Here is a 16,437-nt window from a genome sequence, read left to right on the forward strand (position 1 = left end):
GGCAGAAGTTGAGAACAGGATTTTGGCAGTTTTATGTTCAGCAAATCTCTCACTTGTTGTTTTTCATGGCACTGAGTTCTAAAGATCTGAGATTTCTCCCCGAAGCTTCACAAGATGAAGAAACCAAGAAGCCACTTTTGACTTTAAAGGCTATTATCTACAGAATAAATCATTACTTATATTTTGCTTTATAGGCTACTGTAAGAGGATGACTCTTCCCAGAGTTAACATCAGTGACCTCAGAGCCCTGAGCAAAGACTCAGAGAGATACTTCAGCATCAGAGGACTAAAGGAAAAGTATTTCCTACAGTAAATCCTTGTGTCTGCCTTCCCCTGGCCTGTGGGTGGGGTGCTCATCTCTGCTCAGGGCTGGGGTTCACAATAAACTCTGCCTGGAAAAGTTACAGAGGTGCAAAAGAGGAGATGCAGCCACAGAGGTGCCCTGTACAGGAGCACAGAACAGCATCAAGATTTTACTGATCTGCTACAATTTTATTTCATTATCAGATTCTTAATTAGAAACAAACGTTATGCCGTCATTGAATATTGAATACAATACTGAATGATGAATAGTACAAATAAACCAGGGATTTTTGGAACTGAGCTATTTGTCCTAAGGAGATGATTAGCTACCTAAAATGATATGTGACTCACAAAATAAACTCCAATATATTTCCTTAATGGGCAAAAGCATAACAGATCATTTTGTCCTGAAACTGCCTTTTTCAACACGTTCCACCGAGGAAATTCTTTCTCAGATAACGCAGCTGCTTCTTTACAGGTTTGCACTGCAGGCTCCTGCAGCCAACGAGTTAAAGATCGTGGTGCTCCCCTGGTGTCACCCGGCCGGCAGTGCCGTCTAGTGCTGTCCCCTCCCTGCTGTCCCTTGCTGTCCCCTCACTCCCTGCTGTCCCCTCCCTGCTGTCCCCTCACTCCCTGCTGTCCCCGGCTGTCCCTGCACTCACTGCTGTCCCCAGTGCTGTACCGCCACTGCTGTCGCCTCAGTGTCCCCGCACGGCCACCGCACTGACAGGATACTATCACAGACAGTCCCTGCACCGCCACCGCACTGTCACCCACAGCTCCTGGCAGTCACCGCACTGTCCCCGCACCGCCGCCGCCACCGCACTGTCACAGCCCAGCCACCGCACCGCCACCGCAGGGTCACCGCACTGGCCCCGCACCCGGGGCCATCCCTCTGTCCCTCGGTTCTTCTATCGCTCGGTCCCCTGTCCCTCTGCCCCTCGATCTCTCTGTCCCTCTGTTCCTCGGTCCCTCGGTCCCTCTGTCCCCGTGTCCCTCGGTCCCTCTGTCCCTCTGTCCCCGTGTCCCTCGGTCCCTCCGCCTCCGGCGCGGCCGCTCCGGGGCCAGCGCAGAGCCCGCCCCGTGTCAGGCTCGGCAGCAGCGCAGCTCCCGCGGCTCCGGGCACGATTGCTGCTCTGCCGCTGCTCTGCTGCTGCTCTGCTGCTCTGCTGCCTCTCCGCTGCCTCTCTGCTGCTGTTCTCCTGCTGTTCTCCTGCTCTGCTGCTGCTCTGCTGCTGCCGCCGGCAGCGGCCCCTCCGGGCAGTGCCGGAGCGCGGGGCAGCCCCGTGCGGGCGCGGTGACTGCGGTGCCCGGATCGGCCCCGTGCGGTGGCTGCGCTGCCCCGGGCAGTGTCCGGGCCGGGCTGCGGCTCCCGGGACCATGAATTCCCCTGCTCGCGCTGCCCGCGGCTCTGCAGCCGCTTCGCGAGTCCAGAGATGACTTTGAGCTGACTCGCCGAGGGACGCGACCCCAGCTTGCTATGGAGGATGAATTTTAAGATGAATATCTACTTTGGCGATACATCCAATACATCAGTACCGGGATATTTCAAAGGCTCTGCACTAAATTATGGCAATTTTTCTGCAAACAACTCCAACGAGACGGGAAGCGACCTGGATTCACCAGCCCTGGCCACCAGCAGGGCGATCATTGTGGGGCTGATCCTCGGTGCCTTTATTCTCTTTGCTATCATAGGTAATATCCTGGTCATTCTCTCAGTGGCTTGCAACAGACATTTAAGAATCCCCACGAACTATTTCATCGTTAACCTGGCCATAGCAGACCTGCTGCTGAGTTTCACTGTCCTGCCATTCTCTGCCACGCTGGAAGTGCTGGGCTACTGGGTTTTGGGGAGGATATTCTGTGACATCTGGGCAGCAGTGGATGTGCTGTGCTGCACAGCCTCTATTCTGAGCCTGTGTGCCATTTCCATCGACAGATACATCGGGGTGCGGTACTCCCTGCAGTACCCCACGCTGGTCACCAGGAGAAGGGCGATTCTGGCTCTCCTGGCCGTCTGGGTCCTGTCCATGGTGATTTCCATCGGGCCCCTGCTGGGCTGGAAGGAGCCGGCCCCGCAGGACGACAGGGAGTGCCGCATCACCGAGGAGCCCTTCTATGCCCTCTTCTCCTCCCTGGGCTCCTTTTACATCCCCTTAATCGTCATCCTCGTCATGTACTGCCGGGTCTACATCGTGGCCAAGAGGACTACGAGGAACCTGGAAGCTGGGGTGATGAAGGAGATGTCCAACTCCAAGGAGCTGACCCTACGGATTCACTACAAGCACGTCCACGAGGACGCCTTGAACAACACCAAGTCCAAGGGCCACAACCCCAGGAACTCCTTAGCTTTCAAACTTTTAAAGTTCTCCAGAGAAAAGAAGGCAGCAAAGACGTTGGGAATCGTGGTTGGCATGTTCATCCTGTGCTGGCTCCCCTTCTTCATTGTCCTGCCACTGGGTGAGTTGGGGATGCGAGGGCAGGGGTTGGGGTGGGCTGGCTGGATCCCACGGAAATATCTTGGAAAGGAATCAGAGGGATGAGGAGGAGATTCTGTTGGGAGAGCTGCAGTGAGCAGACGAAAGGAAGGCATGAAAGGAAGGGAACTCCTGGTGTGCAAAGAGTCAGGCTGGAACTTTGGGAAGTGTGCACAAAGCTGCTCACCCGCAGTCCTCAGGGCCTGTGTCACCCCAGGGGACAATCTCTCAAGGGTTCATATCTTAAATCCCCCTTTGTGTTGTTCATTTGAGTTGAATTAGGTGTCAGAAACATTACCAAAATGCTTTACTCCAAATCCTAGGTGAGACCAGAGAGCTGCAGCCCTGCAATGTTGGGGGTTCAGGTCAGGTTTGCCCCAGGTTTGGGATATAACACAGTTGGATTATGGCATTTTAAGGTTCCCTCACTGGAAATGAACTCAGTTAATTGTGAGGGGCAAAACCCCCCTGAGCTTTGGGAAGCTGAAAAGTTCTAGTTGTGAGTTCAAACATTACTGATCAAATCCCAAAAGCAAAGGAGAATCCACAGATCCCAAGGAAGGTGCTCTTTGGGGTCACCAGTTCTCATTTTGGACACTGCCATGGGAGCTTTTGGCAGCCACTTTGTTCCCTTTCAGCTTTAAAATACTGTTCAAGCATTGGCATAGCCTTAACACATTGCTCAGAGCGCCCAAAGCTGTGAAATGTTCTTGTGTTGTTTTTAATATTAGCACAACCTCTGAAGGGGAGTATCTCAAGATATTCAATTACTGAGCTCTCAGAAATATCTGTCCAAAATTCATTTCTCTGTGACAATCTGGCAGCCTAATTATGGAAAGAGGTGGATAGAGAAAGGAGAGAAAAAGCCTTTATTAATGTTCTGTATTTGTGTTTACTTAGTTACCCAACCAAAACATTTCTGATTGAGTAGTAAGCGAATATTTATAGAGATTGTTGTAGAAAACTGAACAGAGTTCAGCAGCCTGGTCCTGGTGGAGTATTATAAAACTATAATCTCTGTGTATTATTAAGAATCTTTACTGCTTCAGCTACTGCAGGGCAACCTTGTAATCTCTAGCTTCTTATACTGAATTTTAAAATCTTTATGACTCAAAACTTGCATAAAGGTCACATTAAGGATGTGAAAAATTCCAGACAGAAGGAAAACCGTGAGTAAAGTTCTCTTTGGCTACTGAAATTTAAGTCCTTGTGCTGGCTCTTAGAGGAAGTTTATAACATAAAACAAGCAAAAATACCCAGCTGTGGACAGAAATGCATTTCACCATTTGAGATTAGTAGCAGTAGGTCATGATCCCCTGATAAAGCAGATGCCCTCCTTGATTTTGAGTTATTGGAGGAAAAAAAGCAGCTGTGAACACAGCAGCTGGTGTGGGTGGGTGGCAGGAGCCAGGACTGACCCCCTCACCCAGCCCAGCAAAACCACAGACACGGGGCAGGAGCAAAGGGAGCCACGGAGCAGCTCCCAGTTACTGACACTCAATAACTCAGCCGTCAGCTTCCCCTCTGAGGAGTGACTTCAGATCTCCTGGGCTCCATGGGAGGTTTAGTGAGAGGCTGTTAAACCACCTGAGGGAGAATTGATTGCTTGCCAGGACACGATTTTATCTATCTCCTGTGTAAGCTGTGCCAAGGCAGCAGTGGGGGACAGGCTGGAGCCTCCAGCACAGCACCAGGGCTGGCTCAGGGGCTGGGGACAAAGGCAGTGCTGGGGACAAACCCAAAGCTGGGGACAAAGCCAGAGCTGGGGGAGAAAGCCAGTGCTGGGGGACAAATCCAATGATGGGGACAAAGCCAGTGCTGGGGGACAAACCAGAGCTGAGGAGCCCAGCCCAGGGAGGGGCCCCAGAGACAATGGGAGCCCTGTTTCTGTCAGAAACCCTCTGTCAGGAAAAGGAGGACAGAGAGAATCCACATCACCCCACACAGGACCCAAATGCATTCCACAGTGGTGTTTTCCCTTGGTTTTGCTGCCTAGGAATACGCTGGGTTTATCCCTTGTCCCTTGGTTTTTCTTTTTAAATTTATGATGCAGCACTGTCCAACCCCTGTATTTTTATCTCTGTGTATCAGTGCACGAGGGATAAACCCTCTCAGTACAGAGCCAATTGAGGATGTCAGGCATGATTCAAGCATTGCTCACTAGGACAGGTGGGAAAAGTCAGTTCCTGACATGCACAGTGCAGCTGCTCTCAACTGCAGCACAGGGGGAAGAATTCCTAAGTGAGCTGCACTCCTCATAGCAGGAATCTCTTGCTTTGTGTCTTGAAAACACAAAATCAGTGAAATGCTATTAAAAAACCCTTTAGAGAACACCCAGTGGTATGAAATCAATTCCTGGGATAGGCCAACTGCAGAATCCAAAAGGTGCTGATGTTTTCCAAGCTCTCCCCTGGTCCCTGGACTGTCCAGCTGCCCTTCCTGCCAGGACAGGCTTCTCCCTCAGCTTCTCCTTCCCACAGCTCCTGTTTGCCCCAGTGACCCAAATCACAGCCTCACATCTGCATCCTGGCTGTTTCTGTTTCTGTTTCTCTGCTCCCTGTTCCCCCCAGTAACTCCATGGCTCTGCAGGAGGGTGTTGGCAAAGCGGCTCTGGATTTCTGTGGATCCAAGCACAGAACATCTGCCAAGCTGGTAAATGTTATTTCTGCAGCAGCACAGCCCCAGGTCTGAACAAATCTGCTTAGATCTAGCAGAGTTTCCTTGGTATTCTTAGCAATTCCTTGAGTTTCCCAGGCAAAATTATTCTTCTTCCAGTCTGGCATTTCAATTTATTCCACAGCTCCCCGTTTCATATTCCAGCCCAGAGTTACTCCATCAGGTGGCAGCTGTGCCTGGGAGCAGCTGTGGTGCTGAAAGCAGGCAGATTTGCTTGGGAAAATGAAAAGAAATTATATCAATGCTTCCAGAGCGTTTTTCAAGCAAAAAGTCCCAAGGAAATCTCTGAATCCAGTGTGGATTGGAATTGCAGCCTTGCCAGCACAGGCACTGAGCAGCATTGAATTCTCAGCACTGAGTTACCCCCAGTCAGGTCTGGGGCACTGAGCTGTGCTACCTTCAGCACCTGGGGATGCAGAACTGGGGTCAGAGAGAAGTGTGGGAGAAATTTGGTTTATTCCTGTGTTGGATCTTCTTTCCAGACACCAATGGAGCTGCAGAACATCCTGGCTGCACATTTATAAAAGACCCTTGCCTGTGCAAACAGTCACCCTGCCACTCAAAATTGTTTGTGATTCACCATAAAAAATAAACTAAATACATTTGTGTCTTTGAGACAACTTCTTGGGCCATAAATTCAGTGACTCAGCTTTGAGGAGTAAATATCTTGGTATTTTTAAAATAAATGTTTCTTTTCATCCTTTTCATACAAATTCTTCCTTAGGCAGCAGGACTACATTAAATATTCATTGCTGATAAATGATGAGTAAAAGAGATATTTTTATTTAAAGGCTAGAGCCCTGCAGAACTAAGGTAACACTCATTAAAACTCCCTCCTTTAAACAATGGAGGGACTAATTTTATGTCAATACCTTTGTTTAAAACATGAATACCAAATGATGGATTGTGCAAGGAGAGGTTTTGTGTCACTCCTGTAAACTGAGATATCAGAGCAGACTTCCCAGTCCTCTCCCAGACATTTCCTGAGGGAAAACGCACCAGGCACTTAACCAGGGCCCTTCCCCAGGCTGCTGCACCACCCCAGGGGAGATCAGAGCAGGACCCACTGCCCAGTGCAGAGCCTGCTCCCACAGATCCTGCAAAGGAAAATAAAACTTTGGAACTGAACTGACATGGGAGAGGTCCCAAGAGCCCCAGGATGAAGATACACCTGGTGGGACTGAGTGTGGATCAGGCTTTTGGAATCTCTCTGCAAGTAATGAAAAATAACATAAAATGTTCTGCACATTGAAGGTCAGCCAACACGAAATTATTCCTAAAATAAAATGCTGTTTAAGTACAGAATGTAGATTTATGTTATGTCAGGCCAACCTCCGAAATACCAAATGAGGCCCCTTGGTTTCCATGGGAAACCCTCCCAGGCTTTAGGTCTGGTGCTGGCAGTGCCACTGGGCTCTGTCTCTGCTCGCTTTAGGCCTGGCTTATCCTCACCTCATTTACCTCCTCTGCAGGGCAAATGAGGCCTGGCCTTAGGCCTGGCTTTAGGCCTGGTTTATCCTCACCTCATTTGCCTCCTCTGCCCCTCCCTGAGCAGTCCAGCTCTCTCCAATTGATGACCTCGAGTTAATAGTTACAGAATTCAGATAAATTAATGAGATGTGGCAATCTGGCAGGTCAGTCCTGGTGCAAAGTTCAGGAACTGGACAATCAAACATCTGGGGGCACTCACTGAGCAGCACAGAGTGTTTTGGCACGTGGGGAGCAGCAGATCACTTTGGGATGATTTCTTTTCCTACTGAAACAGCCTCCCTTAAGCCCTGGTTTAAGCCTTGGCTTTGCAAAGGGGATCAGTTACCAGTCACTCACACACGTCTGGGGTTTAGGACAAAGTTGTTATCAAAGGAGGGGAAATTGCACAAATTCCTGGGTAATTCCTCTGCAGGCTTTGGATTTGTTTGTCAGAGGAAAAAAGGGAAATCCTACAGTGGTCAGTGTCACAGAAATAAATATACAGAGCAATGCAGAAAAAACCACCGAGAAATCACCCAGGGCTGTGCTGACTCTTCAGCCCCAGGGATGGCAGCAGCTCCTGGGCCAGGAGGGCAGAGAGATCCAAGGGAAAAATGTCAGGACTGATGCAGTGAGAGGAAATCAAAGCAGGAGGGAAGGGAGTCTCAGAGGAAATGTTGCTTTTAGCAGGGCAGTTGGATGTGAGGGGTTTGCAAACACTTGAGGAGCTGCTCAGGCTGGAGGAGCAGCCCTGAGGAAAGGGACACAAATCCAGGTGTTCCTAAAGCACCTGAGGCCAGAGCTCAGGGTCTCAGGGTGACCCAGGACCAAAGAGCCAGGAGATTTCCACATCTTTACTAAAACAATCCTGCATCACCCACTGCAAGGTTTGGAGCTGTTTTATTGAGGTTCCAGGTGAGCCCCAGGAACTGGAAAGCAAGAACCACCCATCTCTGAGGGGCCAGAGACAAAACCTGTGCTGGAATTCATCCAGCACCTCTGTCACAGTGCTCAGCTCCATGCTGGAGCTGTCTCCTGCCAGCCATGGCGGGACAGATTGGCTCAGCTGTCAGGCAGAACCAGGAGGAGAGAAAACACCACAGTATGTTCAGTCATTGCAGATATTAAAGTACAATACATGAAATGTCAGCAGACCCAGATTAGCTTTTCTAGACTCCCTCAATCAGCTAATCCCTTGCAAAACAAGGATAATCTTGGCTCCTGAGCTGTCTGGTCAGGAGCTGCTGGAGTCTGTAACTCTTTTGGACTAACTAATAACAACAATAATGCAGTGTTTGTGTCCCTGTGCACTGCCAGCTTTAGAGACTGAACGAGATTCTGACCAAAACTGATCTTGGTTTATCCCATTTGTCTGAGGGCAGCACAGTTTAAACACAGGTGAGTTCTCTCAGTGGTGTAAGTCACAAAGCTGGGCTGGGCTGAGACGTGGTGACCAGGGCAGCAATTCTGTGTTTAAACCCAAGGCACTGTCCCTTCAGAAATCAAATGTGGCTGCTGTGCCCTGCAACTGCTTGTAATGCAGGGAGGTGGAGCAGCTCTGGGGCTCAGGAAAACATCTCATGCCTATCTGTACTCCTTGAAGCCCTGGTTTTATTTTGGCCACTCCAGATAAGTTTCTATTTTCGGAGCCTTTCAAAAGCTCTCAAATTTGAGTCATTGTGAATGAAGTTCATGCTGTTCTCACTGCAGTGATTTGCTCATCTGAAGTATGAGGCATCTGCTACAGGTTGTCAGTCCCAGGACATAAATTCCTCACAACCAGGACACTCTGGAGCTCTCAGCAACCTGGGATGGTGGAAAGTGTCCCTGACCATGACAGAGGGTGGGACTGGATGAGCTTTAAGGTCCCTTTAAACCAATCATTCCATGATTCCAGGATATTCATGAGGTACCTATCACTACCCTGAGAATGACAGCTGCCAGACTTGGAGCCCCATCAGATTTGTATGCTACCCATTGTTATTTATATTTCATCCAGTTTCATTTTCCTTATTGAATTTGATTCTGCTTATTTTGGATGCTCTCTGTGTTTCTCAAGATCGTTTTTCACTGTTTTCCAGCTGTTTTCCCTGTTATCCTAATCCTCTTCTCCAGCAGCCTCCCAGCTTGACCAACCCTTAGTTTTATAACCATCCTCTCCACTTCATCATCTACTGTTTGTAAACGTCTACTGTTTGGGGTTTTTTCCTATATTAAATAAGTCCAGGGGAATGTAAACAAACACTGGATGCTGGAAGGGAAGGAATCAGGAGCTTTAGAAATCCAATTAGCTCTAAAACCTTGGCACACTGACTTGGCTGAGCCCGTGGTGTGAAGGGCTGCAGGAAGCTTAAACAAAAGGCAACCCCATCCTTTCAGCACATTCTAAACTCACAACAGCTCTCTCAGGGCAGATTACTGCTCCTGCAGGGAGGATTGCGCTGCCTGTGCACACAGGGGAGGTAGCTCAGCCTTCAGCAGCTCCCAGGGGCTGTGGCTCCTGCAGGAACCTGGGGGAACACAGAAGTTCCCAGCCTGGAAAGTTTCCTGCTGGTTTCACAGCACAGACCTGATCAATCCCTTTTCCCTGGGAAAGCTCCACCATAAAGCAGATTCCTTGCACAGCAAGGCTCATTTCTGGGGGACAGATGGAGATGGGGGTTGGTGTTGGGGAAGTTTCCTGTGTTCCCTGTCTCAGGACTCAGCTGTCACCATTCGGTGTTTTGCAATGCCTTCCCTCACCAGAGCAGTTTTTAAAACCTTGGGATTTTCTCTTGAAGAGCTCAGATTTAACTCCACTCAGAATGGCTCCAATCTGCACCAAAATGGAATCTCTGAAAGAAGATTGGCCCTTGGGTTGCCTTCCAAGGGAACCTTTACCAATCACTAATTACCAATTCTCCCTTTCTATTTTATGGTGTGCAAACAAGGAGGTTTGGAAACACTTCATTTTCAACCTGTTATCAGTAGAGAGAAGCAGTTTCATGTCTTGTGGCTCTTTAATCTTCAGACAATGACAAAGGCATGCAGGATCCCCAGTTTCTCAGATGGAATATCCAGTGGCACACAGCAAAGCCCTTACATGACTCTGCTGCACCATTGCATTGTAATAAATCCAGATGTTGAATTTGTTCCAGGAAACTGGAAAGGAGCTCAACACACTCCCCACTAGGTGTGTTTTCATCTCAGCAAAACTGGATTTACAAGATTTTGAAATGCAATTCCTTTGTAAGGCACAGAAAACAGGACCTGACAGCCCCAAATTCATCCCTAGTGACTGTCCTTAAATCCAGGGAATCCACAGTACTCCTTCCCAGTTATTATCTAATCTAATACCAAATTCTGAGCAGAGCTGATCATTCTATGAGTAATTTATTACACTTAATTGATATCAAACCCACAATGCATTAAAAATGAATGTTTAATTAAAACTTCCTTCAGTGAAGAGTTTTCCTTAATTAAGAGTGCAACAATTAAGCCATTCCAGAAGATTTTGCTGCTGCCCACCCTGATATTTTAAGGACTTTCCCCAGGTCCACTAAAGTCCTTATGAGCCTTTTCAAAGGGTTTCAAGGACTTCCCTGACTCCAGTGGACTCTGAATTTCAATGTCTCAGTGCTGCTCTGCCTCCATATTGTGCAGAAATGTGAGCAGAATTAATATGGCAAATTGTTTCCCACAGTGTTCCCTAATTTCATTGAGGAGACTTGACTGACTTTCTCTGTAATAAAACATTCATTATAAAGAACCAGTCAGAGCCTAAATTAAATAAGTTCTTTCTAAATAAAATACTTCTTAATTCCTTTTTATGATACTGGCTCAGTGTATCTCAAAGCCCAACAGCTACATCAAGCCAAGGGGACTGTGGGCAAAAAAATCTGAACCCTCCAATCTGGCTGATGGCTGATTTTCTGAAATATTTTCTGTTTTCTACTTGTGCTTTGCAAAATCTTGTTGGTGTCGGTGGTGCAGTGGGAGGGAGATTGTGGTGCTGTGATTAATGAATCACAGGGTTAGTGCCAGGAAATAAAAGTGAGCAGAAAATACACAGAGTGAGGTTGTTAAACACCAGGAGAGCAATCACTTGGAGCAGGGAAATCCCTCTGGCCACCCCACAAGGAATAAATCACTGAGGAGACAACCACAGGCAAATTTTCCAGGCATTTTAAAGAGCAATTTAATTCAGCACAGGGCAGTATTTAATCTCCTTATCAGGCTGCAGTGGGGAAGTGATTGGAGATTAGAGCAGGAAATATCAGCCTGGTGTTCAGGTATGTCCAGCACGCTTTATTTAGCATTTTATCAAGGCATCAAAACTGCCCACACTTGTTTGCTCCTGACAGGTTACTGCAGCTAAATAGAAGGCATTGTATTTAACTAAAACAAATAAACAAAATTAAAGATCAGCATTTAGCTACAATAACAGAAAGGTTTTGAAACTGAGAAATTCAGGAGTAAATTCTGGTGTGACAGAGATGAAAGAGGCACAGCTCATTTATCTGCATTGGCTCCCAGTTTTCATCAGTAGACTTTCACTCATTTCATCTGGCCTGTAAAATTCCTTATTCATTTATTTATTTGTTTGTTTTATTTATAGCATTTTCTCTGTCCACATTTAATTCAATTTGGTAGAGGAATGTCTTACAGATTTTCAGCTGTTACAGTATCAGACAAAAGCAGACCTTTCAATCCATCTCTGTGGATTCTGTGGAGGAAAAACAGAGACTCCTGAGCTACTTCATAAGGTTTGCTGGACTTTAAGAGCTAAAAATAATTTCTATTTTAAAGCAATTCCAGAAAACAATTTAAGAAATTTATCAGTGTGAGCTCCAAAAAGTTCCTTGTACATTATGATGCTTTGTAGCTATTTTGTAAAGCCACAAAGCTTCTCTTTTCCATAAACTGAAGGGAAATATCAGCGATTATCACTTACAAAATAAACCCTGCAAAGGTTTTGCAGCTGAGCACGGAGAAGATTCAGCAGCATCCTCCTCATCCTGGCTGCAGTTATAAACTTAGATCAGCTTTTCCCAGAGCTTTATAGGAATGTAATGGCTCATTCCATGGGATCCCAGGAATTGTCACTGAATCCTTCGCCTGAGACATTCAGGAGTTTTGGGATCTGCAGTGATTTGGTGCATGCTGGAAACTTTTCAAATGCATTTCATGGTTTCTCTGCAGTTTGACACACTGTGCTCTGTAATTCCTGCAGCATCCATCAGGATGGAGCAGGACCTGCAGGACCTGCAGGATCTGCAGCAGCTGCACAGAAAAGGCTTTGCCAAACCCTACAGATCACTGCCAGCAGCCCTGAGGGACAGGGGCTCACCCTGCAGGATCCTGTAAAACCCTGAGTCCTGAGGAAATCCCTTTAAACTCTCCGTTTAACCCTGAGTTCCTCAGCTCCAGGGCAGAGCCAGCCCTGGCCCCATTCCCAAACCCTGCCAGGATGAAATCTGGGATCTGGCTGCACAGGACCCTCCATGCAGGGAGTGCAGCCCAGCCCTGGCCCCATTCCCAAGCTGTACCAGGGTAAAATCTGGGATCTGGCTGCACAGGACCCTCCATGCAGGGAGTGCAGCCCAGCCCTGGCCCCACACACGCTGTGCTGGCTGTGCTGGCACCCCAGAGCTGTTACCCAGCAGCAGAGGAAGTGCTCTTGCATAGTTCAGAGGCCCCAGGCACGACCTCTGCGTGGCTGTGAGATGGGAACAGTGCCCAGAATCACATCCCTCCCCTCCTGACAGCCACCACTGACTCAGCTGCTTTCACAGCCCAGCTAATCCGAAACCACTCCGGAGGAAAAGGTTCCTTCCCAGCCAGGCTGGGCTGTCAGCTTCCGTCTGAAAGGCTCTGCAAACCCAACCCCAGCTCCTGACAGAGCAATGCTCTCCTGGATCCCCACTCCTTGGTCACTTGGGGCAGACACAGAGGTGTTTTCCCAGAGGGATAACAGATCCAGCTCTGTTTGCCATAAAACCCTCTTCCATTCTTTTCTCCAGCCCCATTTGCTAAATTTAGCTGATCAATCACCACTGAAAGTAGTGTGAGTTTTCCCAGTGTGAGTTTTCATTTGGGCAGCCTCAACAGGGAAATTGTTTGGTTGTGAAGGGAAGGGGAAGTGTTCACAGAATGACCTCTTGGTTTGGGTTACACCATTTTTATGAATGTCTGAGATGTGGGAAGTTCCCCAATTAGCTTCAGGTTTCGGGAGGTTTGAACTCTCACAGTAATCTGGATAAATGGAGAGGTGTTCAGGAGCTGCCAGAGGATGTATTAGAAGTTTTAAGGTGTTTTTGGAAATGTTCTTTGATGGGCCTGGGAACACTTTTGTTTTAAAATGACCTTTGAAAGCTCTTTGAAGAAGGCACAGCCTTATTCCTTGTGTGCCTCATGGAATAGCCTAGGTAAGGGAGGTTTGGTCTGTCCCTGGGATCAGGAGATGTTCCCGCAGCAGGTGTGGGCCTATAAACGGGACTACTTCTTATTTTTTACCCTTTATCAATGATGTCCTCTTTTAATTTTCAAATGGGAAACATTTCCTTATCAGCTTTAAAAATAACATTTCAGTACCAGAAGACCAACACTGAAAGCAACGTGCATAAGAGAGTTTTAAAGCCCAGATTGTAACAGTGATCTGATGAACACGTTCCCTTCCTAAAGGCAGACCAGCCCCTTATCTCACATATTCTCTGCTTGTTTCCCCTGCACAGGATCCCTGTTTTCGGCTCTGAAGCCCCCTGAAACGATCTTCAAGGTGATTTTTTGGCTTGGCTACTTCAACAGCTGCTTGAACCCCATCATCTACCCCTGCTCCAGCAAGGAGTTCAAGAGGGCCTTCATCCAGATCCTGAGGTGCCAGTGCCACCGGCGCAAGCAGCTGGGCTGGTGGCCCTACAGCTACCGCACGTGGAACCGCTGCTCGCTGGAGCACGGGGCGCGCAGGGACTCGCTGGAGGACAGCGGCAGCTTCCTGAGCGGCAGCCAGAGAACGTTGTCCTCGGCGTCGCCCAGCCCCGGCTACGTGAGCAGGATCAGCCAGCCGCAGCTGGAGCTGTGCGCGCTGCCCCAGTGCAGGAACTGCAGCTCGCTGCTCAGCCCGGCCCGCGACGGCCACCGGGGCCACTGCCAGTTCTTCACCTTCCAGCTGCTGCCCGAGCGCAACGGGCACGGCCCCGGCCCCGGGCAGGAGCCCCCGGGCACGCCCTGAGCGGGCACTGCCCGCGGGGAGCCAGCGGCAACGGGCGCTCCGGGCACTGCCCTGCCCACGCCTGGACCCTGCTGCTCTCAGGAGACGGACAGGGGGACAGGGGGGACAGGGGGGACAGGAGGCTTCGTGCTACAGCAGTGCCCAGCAGCAGGGACTGCCCAGATCCCCGGTAATTGCCAGAGAAACTACTGAGGGCAGGGAGGGTGCAATGCCCAGGGAAGGGCACAAGGGACTCCTCAGGTGGCCTGGGAGAGCTGAACAGCCAGAGAGAGCTGTGTGGAGAGAGGGTGAAATGGGGTGGGGAGGGATGGATGAATGGATGGATGGATGGATGGATGGATGGATGGATGGATGGATGATGGATGGATGATGGATGGATGGATGGATGGATGGATGGATGGATGGATGGATGGATGGATGGATGGATGGATGGATGGATGGATGGATGGGTGGATGGATGGAGCAATGAGGAATGCACTGAGGTCATTCCTCTCCAGGTTGTCCTTGGCTGTGCCCATAATTCCCAATTGTTCCATACATTGCTGTACACTTGCACTTTACAGATGGAAAACAATGATTAAAGTCATTTCTCAACAATTGAAACACTTGTTCCTGTTACCATGGGGCTGGAATTCAGCCACGATCCCTCATCAGGATTCTCACTACAAAATAAAACATTCACAGCCAATAAATTTACCACTGTAGCTTCCCTCATCACCAATACTCGTAACTCTTCCATCAGGAATTAGTCACAGGAGTTCCTTCACCAGGATCTCTTTGTCAGTTTGAAAACTGGGGGAAAACTCCACATGGATCTTAAGGAGGGACTGCAAAGATTACAGATGACAAAGTCTGCTATGCCACCTTAAAATATGAAACTTTAGCAAGGCCACCTGACTTGTCCAGAGGAGATCTATTCTGAATACTGGAATCTTTCACAACCTCCACCAGGCAAAGCCAGCCCAAATGAGGCTGTACAAATCACCCTTTTCCTTATGTTAGTCCTTCTTTTGATGCAATGCTTTTCCTTTAAAGGAAAAACTATTTGGGCCAGGGCACAATCATAAGGCCTTGAGGGACAAGCCCATTTTTTATTACAGCCAAACTGAGTTTGCCAAGCAGAACATGCAGTGGCACATGGTGGCATCATTTTATGCTCATTCACAGACTGTCTGATGAACCCACTCTGTGGGCAAACAGATTTGCCTCTCTAAATTAATTGCCGCCATTTAACACCCAAGGTGTTCATAAAACACTGAGTTTCCCAGGTTAAGCTGCTGAGGAGGGGCTGCTCCAGAGCCACTCAGTGCAGAGGCACAGCTGGAACGGCTCAGGAGCTTTGTCACAGCCCAGCTGTACAGAAATGAAACCCATTAGGCTTCAGTGCACTCAGCTCTCAATGCGCTGCTCATTTGTGAGGAGAGTTATGCTAAAATCAATCCAGCTGAATGAGGCTGGAGCTGGAGAGCATCCTGCATCCTTGGCTCTTTGGAAATGCAGCTTCCCATTATCTTTACAAAAGTGATGGAGAGAGGAGAGAGAGGACATTGGTATTACAAAGTACAGTTCCAGTCTGGGAAGTGTCAAAATAGCAACTTTCAATTCAGCAGCTGAGCTGTGTGCTCGGGGTCTGTGTGCTTGACTTTCACCTCAGACAAACGAGCAGAAAATTGCCCAGCACAGGAGACAATCCCAGCAGTTATGGGATGGAATTGTGGGTGTGCTCACATGCAGTGTCCTCATCCCCAGGGAATACAGGGATCCTGGCTGGATTCATTCCACAGGGGTTGCTCACCTTCTCCCAGCTCCTCCCTGGCTCCACATCCCAGAGGGCAGGAATGGAGCCCACAGACAGCTCTGCACCTGGGGAGGGAGAGAGAAACACTCAGAATGGGGACACACACCACCCTGGGTCCATGAAATGTTTGCACCCACTGTGGTTTTTGGGGGACTGCAAGGTTGCAGTTCCACTATCAGATTTAACAATCCCACCACAACAGGTTTGTCTGCCTGGGTTGGAATTAAACTGAGGGATAAACCAGGTTTGCCTGCTTGGATGGGAACTAAACTGAGGGGATAAACCAGGTTTACCTGCTTGGGTGTGAATTAAACTGAAGGAATAAACCAGGTTTGTCTGCTTGGGTTTGAATTAAAGTGAGGGGATAAACCAGGTTTGTCTGCTGGGTTTTAATTAATCTGAGGGGATAAACCCAGTGTCCCTAGGGAGAAAACAGGGCTGTGATGCCAATTTATGTCACGATGACAAGGACAGCTCCCCCTGCACCCCTCTGCTGTCCTGCC

The 16,437-nt window shown here is 48.7% G+C and overlaps 2 protein-coding genes across 2 annotated transcripts in view; one reads left to right on the forward strand and one right to left on the reverse strand.

The window, feature by feature from the left end:
- Positions 1–1,640: 1,640 nt before the first annotated feature.
- On the forward strand, positions 1,641–14,165 carry ADRA1B (adrenoceptor alpha 1B). Its single transcript, XM_063169084.1, has 2 exons — positions 1,641–2,763; positions 13,640–14,165. Exons 1-2 carry the CDS (start codon positions 1,791–1,793, stop codon positions 14,134–14,136), a joined length of 1,470 nt encoding a protein of 489 aa, XP_063025154.1. The 5' UTR covers positions 1,641–1,790; the 3' UTR covers positions 14,137–14,165.
- A 1,037-nt stretch (positions 14,166–15,202) lies between these two features.
- The window catches only part of PWWP2A (PWWP domain containing 2A), a 53,631-nt gene continuing 52,396 nt past the window's right edge, over positions 15,203–16,437 (reverse strand). The window contains exon 7 of the transcript XR_010029504.1: positions 15,203–15,999. The gene's annotated coding sequence lies outside the window, so the exon portion shown is untranslated. The remainder of the gene's footprint in view (positions 16,000–16,437) is intronic.

Source organism: Melospiza melodia, chromosome 14 (genome assembly GCF_035770615.1).
Source record: "Melospiza melodia melodia isolate bMelMel2 chromosome 14, bMelMel2.pri, whole genome shotgun sequence".
Lineage (NCBI taxonomy): Eukaryota > Metazoa > Chordata > Aves > Passeriformes > Passerellidae > Melospiza > Melospiza melodia.